Source organism: Halichoerus grypus, chromosome 1 (assembly GCF_964656455.1).
Source record: "Halichoerus grypus chromosome 1, mHalGry1.hap1.1, whole genome shotgun sequence".
NCBI lineage: Eukaryota > Metazoa > Chordata > Mammalia > Carnivora > Phocidae > Halichoerus > Halichoerus grypus.
The window spans coordinates 127,479,244-127,491,530 of record NC_135712.1 but is presented as its reverse complement, the minus strand read 5'-3'; the positions used below and the strand labels follow the sequence as shown (position 1 = coordinate 127,491,530).

Here is a 12,287-nt window from a genome sequence, read left to right as displayed (position 1 = left end):
TAAATGACAACTCCATACTTCTATTGCTTGGACCCAAAATCTTGTGGTTACCTTTGACTCTTTTCTCTGTCACATCCCATGTCCCACACACCAGCAGTTCCTGCAGACTCTATTTAAAAATAAAGCCCACATCAATTACTTCTCCCCTGCACCTCAAACCACCATCTTTTGCCTGGATTATATTAATAGCCTCCTAATTGGTCTCCAAACTTCCACACTCCTGACCCTATGGTCTATTCTCCAGTCACAGGCTGGCATGATCCTTTTAAAACTCAAGCTAAATCATGTCTCCACAATGGCTTCCATCTCATGCAGAATCAATCCTAAATCCTTAACATGGTTTACAAGGTTCTATACAATCTGACCTCATCTACTACTCTCCTCCCGGCTCACCCTGCTTCAGGTACAAGGCATTCCTCACATTCCAAGAACACATTAAACAATAACCTCAGGGGGTACCTGGGTGGCTCAGTCGTTAAGCGCCTGCCTTCGGCTCAGGTCATGATCTCAGGGTCCTGGGATTGAGCCCTGCATCGGGCTCCCTGCTCCGTGGGAAGCCTGCTTCTCCCTCTCCCACTCCCCCTGCTTGTGTTCCCTCTCTTGCTGTGTCTCTCTCTGTCAAATAAATAAATAAAATATTTAAAAAAATAAAAATAAACAATAATCTCAGGTCCTTTGCACATACTATTCCCCCTGCCTGGAATGCTTTTCAGATTTTTGCAGGACTTGCTCCCACATTTTATTCAGGCCTCCATCTAAATATTAACTTACCTTTCCTGATTATTCTATCTAAAACAGCACCACTTTGTCACTTGCAATCCCCTCAGCTTACTTTATTAGTCTACAAAGCACTTCTATTTGTTGTGATACAAATAGAAGTTTTTTTTTGTTTATCTTCTAAGCCACGGCCTCCCTGTTTCATCCCCAATCCCACCAAAATGTAGGCTTCTTTTTTTTTTTTTTAAGATTTTATTTATTTATTTGAGAGAGAGAGAATGAGAGACAGAGAGCACGAGAGGGAAGAGGGTCAGAGGGAGAAGCAGACCCCCCGCTGAGCAGGCAGCCCGATGTGGGACTCGATCCCGGGACTCCAGGATCATGACCTGAGCCGAAGGCAGTCGCTTAAGCAATTGAGCCACCCAGGCGTCCAAAATGTAAGCTTCTTGAGAACAGAAACTTTAGTTGCTGCTACATCCCCAGCTCCTGGTAGGTCCTGCTGCCTGCTTTTCCCTCCACTCATGCCCTTTTTTCTGTACTGTAAATATCCTTGAATAAAAAACATCTTTGAATAGAAAACTTTATGAATATCTCATTTCCTTAAAATAATGTCCTGCGTCTTTTTTCTTTTCTTAGCTCTTCAGACTCTTGATGCAGACTGCTAGAAGACTTGACAAAAAAGTTGTACCACTTTATATTTCCTGATGTGAAGAGTGCCTCTTTCATGGAACTATAACCAGCACAGGTGTGTCTATCTTCCTGATGCTCTTTCCCCTTCAACTTCCCCTCTCATCACAAAAGAAGCACCTGCAGGTCCCCAAGGAACCACAGTATTCTATGTACGCTTACCTATGTCTGCCTATGTCCGTCTCTCGGCCTGTAATTCTTCCCCACCCCTGTACCTCCAAAGCTCATCAAAAATCTGTTAAATATATGTCTAGTCTCAGCTCCAGTAATACTTCCTGTCCAGATTCCTGCCTGGGCAGCCTTGCCAGAGCAGACTACTCCTTGGTCTATGCTATCTCTAGACCTTGCCTGTATCTCAATTATTGTCCACATTACCTTAACACTTATCAACTTACACGAATGTCTGCCCGCCTGCTGGAGCACCTGGATGGCGAACTGTTTTATTCACCTGTGTCTACAACTTTAGAGCTAAGCACAGTGGCAAGTCAAACACTGCAGAAGTGAGCTAAATGAATGGTGAAGACACAAAAGATGGAGGACAGACATCCATTTGGGTGTGAGGTCCTGGTTTGCCTCTCCAAGTCACCACACCTTTCCACTCTTGCTGCTGCATCAGTTCTTAGCACATGACATTACTGTGTTTACAATGTTATCTTCAAGTCTAGTTATTAAAAAATTGTAGGCCTAAAATAAAGATCTTATTCTGAGGATGAACAAATCTTCAAGAAACTAAACTACTATGAAACCAAACCAAGAGTAATTTGTAGTAAAAAAAGCAAGAACAGCAGCAATTGAAAGACCCTAACCAACTTAAGACGATGCTGATGATGTACTGATAACCAAGCATCACTGCCCCAATCCAATGGTGTATCTGCACAGCCAGTCTTAATTATAGATTATATGAATATGTAGCAATCTTCAGTTACTTGATGATTTCAGTTTAAAATGTAAACTGTTAGTGCCACTTTGTAACTTACTGAGAAGGCTGCCTTTGGTTGACATGAAATTGGGTGGCACTGGCCTGTAAGCATAGAAAGTTAATTTCTGGATCAGCCCACAAGCCCTGGGAATGTCCTTGGGGCCCTCCAGTGGACCCATGCAACAGACGCTGAGAAGCCCTGCTCTGGATGCCCACGAAAGGTTGTTTTGTACCTTACAGTGTTCCCTCAAGAAGCTATCCTTTCCTCCTTTCCTCCAAGAGTAATAACATAAGTTCATCCCAGTCATTCCCTATAGTTTTGCCTCCCACATGCTGAAATCTAACACTGATAGTCAACACCACCCTTATCAAGGCCCCTACTTTTCTTTTTTTAAAAGATTTTATTTACTTGTCAGAGGAGAGAGAGAGAGCACGAGCAGGGTGAAGGGCAGAGGGAGAGGGGGAAGCAGACTCCCCGCTGAGCAAGGAGCCTGACGCAGGTCCTGGGATCAATGACTTGAGCCAAAGGTAGATGCTTAACTGACTGAGCCACCCAGGTGTCCGTAGGCCCCTACTTTTCATCTTCAACCATGCACACTTCCTTCACATCAAAAGCAAACACATAAGTTCTCATTTAAAAATGTGCCTCCTTGCAATTATTTTCCTGATGTATCAGATTTAAATTTATTACATTTTAGAACACTTTAAATTTATTTTTGACATTCACATATTCTACCTGATGATTTTAAAAGCATATTCTTTTATTAATATCAGTTTCTAAGTATGTGAGGAAGCTTCTAAGAAAAAACTTTTACCTTTTCAGAAACACAACACAGATAAGATAAACATCTTGATCTAAGTAACTACAGACTGAGACATAAAAGGTAATACATACTCTTGATTATATTCCAATTTCACTATAACTGAATACTTTAATTTTTTCTTTTAAAAATCAAAATATCATAAAACTAATTAGGTATCAGTCATGAGAAAATCCAAATGCTCAAGTTGAGTTGAAAGCAGCAGCAGTGTAACTGAAGTTTTTTTTTTTTTTAACTTCCAAATAAATGATTTCAAAAGGCAATTTAAAAGACTGACAGCAGTGTCACACTTGGATAATCCCATCTATGAGGCTGCATTTTTTTTCTCCCTCTTCAAAGTTCTCTGCAATTATCCTTCTCACAATGAAAATGCCTCTCTGCTCCTAAGATGAATTGATTTAATCAACTTTTAAGGCCACTTAACTTCCTATGTTTATATTTATAATAAGTTACAAAAATAGCAAAAGCAAAACAGTGTAATTTCTGGGAGGCCTAAATTCTTTACAGGGTAAAACAAAACAAAACAAAACAGTTCTAGCCCTATTATAAGTAAAACTGATTCAGTCAATTCATTTTAGAATACTTAACTATTTGATATTTTATATTCAAAGGTCTATTTGTTTTGTTTTTTTTTTAAAGATTTTATTTATTTGACAGACAGCAAGAGCGAGAGACGGAACACAAGCAGGGGGAGTGGGAGAGGGAGAAGCAGGCCGCCCGTGGAGCAGGGAGCCCGACGCTGGGCTCGATCCCAGGACCCTAGGATCATGACCTGAGCCGAAGGCAGACACTTAACGACTGAGCCACCCAGGCGCCCCAGTATATTTGTTTTTAAAACCTTCTATAACCAATCTACTTGCAGTTTCTCTGAGGGTTACAATATGCAAGAGGAAGTTTGCATATTTTTAGTTTTGAAAATCTTTTTCCTTTCTGAACCAAAATTCTTTACTTATGAAGAATTCTAAAACTTCATTTTCACATCTAATTCTGAAGAAAGGTCATTCAAAGACAAAGTTTTTTCTTAATATTGTAATACATGTCCTCTGGACCTAGAAAATTTATTGTCTTCTTTTTTTTTGAAGATTTATTTATTTTAGAAAGAGAGTGCGCGCAGAGGAGAGTGGCAGAGAGAATCTTAAGCAGACTCCACGCTGAGGGCAGAGCCTGACGGGGGGCTCGATCCCACAACCCTGGGATCAGGACCTGAGCCAAAACCAAGAGTCAGTTGCTTAACCAACTGCGCCACACAGGCACCCCTAGAAAATGTGTATCTTGAAGAACAAGAAAGACCCTTGTAGCGCTCTCCATACCAGAGAAGTAAATAAAAAATGTGTGTAAGTAAGTGGGTGGAAATCCACCACAACATAATAAGGCATCCAAATCATCTTGCTGTGTGGTATATTCACTAAAGAGAATAAAGCTGAAAATATGTAGACCACAGTCTCAAGTATGAAAGTACTATTATTTCTGAAATTTTTTTAAAGATTTATTTGAGAGAGAGAGAGAGTGCACAAGCAGAGAGACGGGCTCCCACTAAGCAGGGAGCCAGACTCGGGACTTCATCTCAGAACCCTGGGATCATGACCTGAGCCAAAGGCAGACGCTTAGCAACTGAACCACCCAGGCTCCCCATTTCTGAAATATTTTAATTATTAGTATTCATAAACTCTGTAGGACATTTTCCTCACTAAGTAAAATGGAATAAATTGAGCAGCCAAATACATTTTGGGGGGGAACTTTTGTTTTTTTCTTGAGAACTAAGATATTGGAGAACCAAAGGAGACTTTCAGAACTAAAAGGATTTAGCAACCATCAAGTCCAATTCCCTGTTTTTATGTGTAAGAAAATGGATATTTAAAAAAAGTGGAGTGAAGGGAGCTAATGGGAGAAATCAGAATTAGAACTCAGCTCTTCTGCCCCCACATCCACTTGTTTTTCCACTATCTCATAGTTCTGGAAAGTAATGTTTACAGATCTGTTGGTGCAAGAATGGATTACCCCAACATCATGTTTGATTTACAAATATCAAGGCAATAAAGTCATGAATTTACAAAATTGGTAATGAAAATAAAGATGATTGTGCTAAACATAACAAAAGCACAGAAGTACAATCAATGAGAAAACAGGCACCTATCAAATCAAAGAATTATTCACATGAAGACTAGCATGTATTTACACATTTAAAAAATTCAAACATTTGAAAAAAATCTGACATTTTTTTTACAGTTTTCATAAATACCTCACTGTGCTTTTCATTACTGTGAAACTATTTAAACCCTAAAATTATTAGGCAATAAACTGTCAAGAATCAATAGCAGACTAAAATATATATAGACTATACTACCATAATATGCAAAGTAGCTAACTTCTCTAACACTTAGGAGACAGGCCTAAATGGCCTCTAGTCCTATCAAACTATAGGACTCCAATGATTTTAACCACCTTGAACTCACCAATCAGTATATCCCACTATTTATAGGACAACTCCACCTGAATTTTCTGTGAACACCTCACACACGTCTTTCCTCCAAAACTGCCCTTTCCCTGTCGCTATACACAGTGTACAACAGTGAAAATAAAAACAACTTACTGATTGTATGATATACTGTACCGTATTCTCATATTTATAGTGATGATTTCAGATTAAAAAAATTACACACACAAAGAAAGTTCTTTCTAATATATACAAATTAATCCCCACATGCTGCTGGTGTCAGGTATTGAGACAACTTAGAAAAAAATGAGAAATTAAACATAAATGACAAAATAGCTACCATCTACTAAGTGTCTGTGACATGCTAGGCACATATGAAAAATCCTATTAATCCCGGTAACAAACCTCTTAGGTAAGTAGTATTTTTATCCCCATTGTACAGATGGGCAAATACTTCAGCTTAGAGGGTAAAGTTACTGTTCCAAATACTGAGGAGAGGTACTGGAACAAACTCAAATTCTCTCAGAATCCCGGGCTCAATGGCTTCACTAGACTGCCTTCCCTCAAATCCATAATGTACCTCATGGATAAACACAAATTTGTGACTATGGAATAGCCTCAAAACCTAAAGAACTCAGATCTGAAACTAATGAAATGTACTCTTCTAAAGAATGAAAACACATCCTTACATGGAAACGTGATACAGTTTTTCCTCCTACAGTTAGGGCTGCCATTTTTCCATTATGGTTTTCCTTTGGAGTATATTTTAGAACATGACAGTCTTGTACCTAAGGAAACAAATATAAAAAAAACTAAGTATGTGCTAAGATACACTTTAACATATCATACCTGTCACACTGAAGCCACAGGACAATTAGGAATTCCCTAAAGTTATCTCATCATTCCTCTAACACCAATCACAATCTTAAAATATAGAAGTAAACTTTAAAAAAAAAATGTCAAGCACAGACAGAGCATACAGACAACACATATAGAAAAGTGCCTAAAACATAAATATACAACAGAATGAGTATTTATGAAGAAAATATGCATTTACCACCAACCGGGGTCAAGAAGTAGAATCCACAAAGCCTCTGTCTCTTTCTAGTAATTTCCCTCCCCACCTTTTTTTTTTTAACCCCTAGAGCAGTGGTTCTCAAAGTGTGGTCCTCAAACAAGCAGCATCAACATCACCTGGGAACTTGGTGAAAATGCTGATCCTCATGCCCCAGCCCAAACCAAATGAATCAGAATCTCCTTGTTTTATAAACCCTCCAGGTGATTAAGGCTTGCTAAAGTTTGAGAAGCACTGCCCTAGAAATAAATACTATTCTTGACACATGGTAATCATTTACTTACTTTTCCTTACAGTTGCTACCTTTGAAAGCATGTGGTTTATTGTTGCCTGCTTTAGACTTTGTATAAACAGAATCAGATTGTATGTACTTTTCCATGTTTTGCTTCTTTCACTTGTTTATATTTCTAAGTTTCATCCATATTGCTGTGTGTAACTCTCTTCTGTTCACTTACATTGCTATCCAGCATTCCATTACATGAATACCACGACTTATTTATCCATTCTGCTATTGGACATTTGGGTTATTTCCAGTTTTGGAGTATTAAGAACAATACTGCTATAAACATTGTTGTAAAATAATGAAGTTCAAGTTTTCTATTAACACTCAGGAGTGGAACTGCTAGACCACATAATTATGCTAAATTGTTTTCTGAAGTGGTTGTACCAATGCAAAATTCCACCAGTCATTCCTGAAAGCTCCCTAAGTTCATTAGAGTTTCAGAAACTGTAATCTTCTCTTTGATCATTCGGAGTCAATAAAAATGTCCTAAGGCTTGTAGGCCCCCTGGGCCTATGTGCATGAGCTCTCATTTTGATCACCAACATCTGTCTAATCACTTGTCTAAGACTAGGCCCCAAAGATGAACTCAGGTGTCCAAACTGATTTGGGGAATGATGGTCTCCTAACTCTCTCAGTAATCTTTCTCTAATAATAATCATAAAGACAACAGCAGCTAACGTATATTGGACAGTTAACACTGTTATAAGTGTTTGATGTTTATTACTTTGTGCAACCCTCACAAAAACCTTTGAGGTAGGTAAAAGAAATAACTATTTCTTTTACCAAATACAATTATATCTTTTGCAGAGGAGGCAGAATGTTTCAAGGAACATAGCGAGGAAGTGGCAGAAACAAGATCTAAAGTCAGATATTCTGGTCTCAGGGACCACATTCTTAACCATTAGTTTGTCTTATCTCAGACAACAAAATGCTGCTTCCCCAGACAAGAATGTTACATTCTAAGTTAGCAAAGAGATCAAAATTTTATTTTTGAGTTGAAAGAATGAAAATAAGATGGGACTAAGATTTTTTCCAATTATAAATTCAACTGGTACAGCTGTGAGAAGCTAGGTTACAATCTTTTTTTTTATTCATGGTTGTAGTTATCCTTATGCCAGTGTCAAGAAGGCCATCCCTCAGGCAAGAGTGAAACATTCACTGAAACAGAAGTAAAGTTCTTTAATAGCATTTATGCTTGACATGAGCCCATTCTTCATCACAGTCATGTATTTCAGGATACAAATACTGTCCATGCAGGTTTGCACAAATAGATCTTGCACACATACAGATCTGTTACATCCTCTGTTTCTTTCTTACCTGAAGTAATGTAACCACATGCTTTTGACCATCTTTGGTCCATAAAGGCATCATACCCAGCTTGAGTGCTATAAGGCCTACTCTAGAGGAACCTGGTAATTAAAAACAAATCAGTGTTACTACAAACTTTTTCAACATTCGCCAACATGAAGCAACAGTATTTCTACACTGTGGTTTCATTATGAGCAACAGACAGTTAAGAAACATGCTAATATATTCATAGAGTAAAACACTACTATTCCTCAGAGATGTAAAAGACTTCAACCATGGCTGGGTAACACACTGTTACTTAATAAATCTCTGTATAATGAATAAATATATGGTAACTGTACAAAATAAAGAAAATAGGTAAACTGATATATTCTGGTTTTAAAATAATGGTATTAATAGAGGACATGACAAATCCATCATTATGCTTTGCTTTCCTAGTATCAAGTCATATCTAACGTCATTAATTAGAAAACATCTCAAATTCTAAGAACTTAGCTGGCGTTAAGGGATGACAAAAGTGGTCAAGTTGCTCAAATATGTCAGCCTCCACCATGCCACTTAGATTTCTTGCCTAAGTTAGTAAAGCTGTTCCACTAAGAACTTTTTTTTTAAAAGATTTTATTTATTTGTCAGAGAGACAGCGAGAGTGCATAAGCAGGGGGAGTGGCAGGCAGAGGGAGAAGCAGGCTGCCCGCTGAGCAAGGAGCCGGATGCGGGACTCGATCCCAGGACCCTGGGATCATGACCTGAGCTGAAGGCAGATGCTCAACCGACTGAGCCACCCAGGCATCCCTAGAATTTCTGATCACTATATAATTCAACTGTCACAATAAACCCCAACCAAAGACCACTCTCAACCTCAAATAAGGACAGGCCTTATTTTTGGTCTGGCTACACATGGGTTTACTACTCTACTAAAGCACAAGGAGCTGATTCTGGGGTTATGCTTGGCAAACCTGGAGTGCTAGAACATTCCAACTGAAAACATCTGTGTGACACAGTGTAGTTTAGATCATACTTCTCCAGCTTTTCTTCCCTGATTTATTTTATATAACTTTTTTTATCTGAAGGAAATAAGAAAACATATGCAGAATGATTTTCCTTTCACCTACAAAACAGCTTCTTGAGGAAGTCTTGATTACCATCAGACATTTGCTAATAGTAGACTAGCATGCTAGAAATAACCTTGCAAACCAAACCACAATGAAACAGACACACTTAAGACACGAAAAGTAAATTCAAGAGATGATACATTCATCAAGCAGTCACTATGATTTTGAATGTTCCAGCCACACAGTAACTAGGAAATGAGAAACCATCAAATATAAAATAACTACCTGGTTCCCAAGGATGTAGAGGCCATGGCTCATCTTTCAAAGGACACAGTTTACTTGCTAACTGGGCTTTATTTTCATCAGAGACCAATTGCTTAACAAATGGGACATTTTCTTCAGAAAGATGCTCATCCCACCAAGTACCACTCCTGCCATGGAGACCTCTAACCAAAAGCCAGATGACCGTTCTGTAAAAATAAAAATTATAAAAGAAATCACAATATAAAAAGTTCCCCCATTTAATGTGGGGAAGGGAGGTCACATGAGTTGGAAAGTGTAGTCTGGGCCTTAGGAAAGGATTTGGTATCTGTGCAAGTTTTTTTTTCCTGACATTCCTTATGATAATAATGGGGTTCACACTTTAACTGTTAGTGATTACTCTAGAGTAAAAGGTCTTCATCTTCTCCTCTGGAATAAACCAATTTCTAACAGAGATGTCCTACCTAGACACAGGAGCAGCTGACCCATTTGTATGTGTACTTTAATGGTTTACATCCAGTGGAGGTGGCAGAATGTGGGATGCGGATCTCTGATAAGCTCACCTCTTCCCAGCAATGACAAGGCCTAGGCTCAGAAGATCCATAAGAGACATGATCTCTGAGCACGTGAACACACCAAGGAAGACCTTGTGTGGGGAAGGAGGTATGTAATTCTTGCACGGAGGGTCAGAAAAGAAGTAAGGCTTTCTGTCGCCTATCCACCTTTTGCAGTCAGGTACATCCAGGTTAGAGTCCCAATTTTACACGAATTAGTTGAGTGACTTTGGGTAAGTTACTTCCCCAAGCTTTCCTTTTACCTGCAAACTGCAATCATGACAGTACGGAATAATGACAGTGTCTGTGAAACGATTAACAACAGCAATTCTATCTCGTGAGGCTACACGAGCTAAGGCGCCTAATATACCTAACAAAGCACTCAGTACATAGAAAACGCCCACTAATTGGTAGATATTATTGCTGTTGGTAATGCTCTCTACCAGTCGCTGGCTCATAAACATTAAAAACAAAAAATCACCCCTTCACTCCTTTAATGGGCACTTCCTTGGAGTAACGCTCCTCACTCCTCTGTGCCTGCGTCCTGGTACTGCGCCCCTTCCTCCTCCACCCTGGGCAGACCCCTCCGCACTGGGCCATGTCACTGTTCCAGGTCTGTGCTTTGCAGGGACCACAACCCCACACCCTGTCTCTAGCCCACCCACCTGTTTGCCGAGCCCCGGGCAGCACCCAGGCCGCCCGCGCGGCAACCCAGCACCTGGGCGCCGGCCTGAGCCAGCAGCCTCCAACCAGGCATAGAGTGGCCGGGGAGGGCTTGCCCCGCTCTTCTTTCGGGCGCCCCGCCGCTCTGCTTTAAAGGCGTCCTCACGCTGCAGCCGCAAGTCCGCCACAGCCTCCCGGGAGCGTCCCGCCGGGTGTCTCCCGCTGCCCTCAGCGATCGGAAAAACGCCCCGGAGCCACTTCCGGTCCGTTTCCCAATGCATTCCGGGCACCAGGGTCATCCCTGGAACTAGAGTTCCGCCTCCGGTTAGTTCTACCTTGGATCCGGGTTAAGATCAGTAGATGGTTGGGCAGGGACTGACGACTGATTTGTCTCTCCAGGGGGTGAAAAAAAGGGATGTTTGCAGTTAAAACTTTGCAAGAATGAGGCGAACTAGAGACAGGCTCCTTAAGGAAGCGAAATCACTTCTAACTAATGTGCATTGTGGGGCAGCTCATTGTACTAAACAAACCCTGATATTGTTATACTGGTTTATGTTGAAAACAGCCCCAAAAGGAAATTGTTATTTTTATATTATAAATGAGGGAACAGAGACTCAGACTTTTGGTGCTGGTCCAAAATAGTACATCTGGCAGACGGACAGAGCTGGCACTGAAACCGGGCTGGCATGTATTAACTATAGAATATGGCCAAAGTGATGATGCGTGGCTTGCAGGGCTGGATCATACAGAGTACTGCTACTTCTGTCTTGGTCCCTTGGATTGCTCCCTATGGGGAAAGACAGCGGTCATGTCCTACAGACACTCGAACAGCCCTGTGGAGAGGCTCTTTGCCAGCCAGAAGTGAGCCACCTAGAAGTGGATCCTCCAGTCCCCAGGCAACCCTTCAGATAACTGCATCTCATGAAAGACCTTGAGCCTGAACTGCCCAGCCAAGGAACTCACAGGTTCCTGACCAGAAGAAATTGCCAAAGAGAATAAAGGACGACTCTTATTTTGACTAAGTCTTAGGGTGATCTGTGATGCAGCAGTAAGTAGCTAACATACCTTCTATAGAAATAAAGCCTTGTCCTGTGTTCCAGACCCAGCCTAATCAGCATGCGTGTGCCTTGGGCACTCCTTCTACTTCTCCAAGAGTCCATTTCCTTATTTGTTAAATGGGTGTTTGTAGAAATTTGGAAACAAGAACTTAAGAATTTAGCTATTTCAACCGTCTTTTTTTATTAGTGATCTGGCTAGCCTGACTTAAAATCTCCAGGCAATGGGCAATTCCTGGTTACTACTTGGAATTCAGTAGGCTCAAAATCTTTGCTTTGTTTGCTCTTCCATTCAACCAATTGCTATTGCGGTTACCCTGGACACTTCCAAATAATATTTTGGGCCTTGGAGGAAAAATTGCATCTCTTAATTCTAGCCAGGCTACCTGGCTTCCCAGTTACATAAGAAAGGCTCTTCATTGAACAAGCATACCTCGAGGCATGGTACATGTACAAAG

General features: G+C 40.4%; 1 protein-coding gene across 1 annotated transcript in view; it reads right to left on the bottom strand.

Annotated features, from left to right (window-relative positions):
* MRPL3 (mitochondrial ribosomal protein L3) overlaps window positions 1-11,052 on the bottom strand; it is a 43,679-nt gene extending 32,627 nt beyond the window's left edge. The window contains exons 1-4 of the mRNA XM_078071770.1: window positions 10,777-11,052; window positions 9,582-9,766; window positions 8,254-8,345; window positions 6,268-6,366 (exon numbers count right to left, since the gene is read on the bottom strand). Of these exons, the coding sequence (XP_077927896.1) occupies window positions 6,268-6,366; window positions 8,254-8,345; window positions 9,582-9,766; window positions 10,777-10,868 (468 nt within the window). The 5' untranslated portion in view covers window positions 10,869-11,052. The remainder of the gene's footprint in view (window positions 1-6,267; window positions 6,367-8,253; window positions 8,346-9,581; window positions 9,767-10,776) is intronic.
* Between the last annotated feature and the right edge of the window lie 1,235 nt (window positions 11,053-12,287).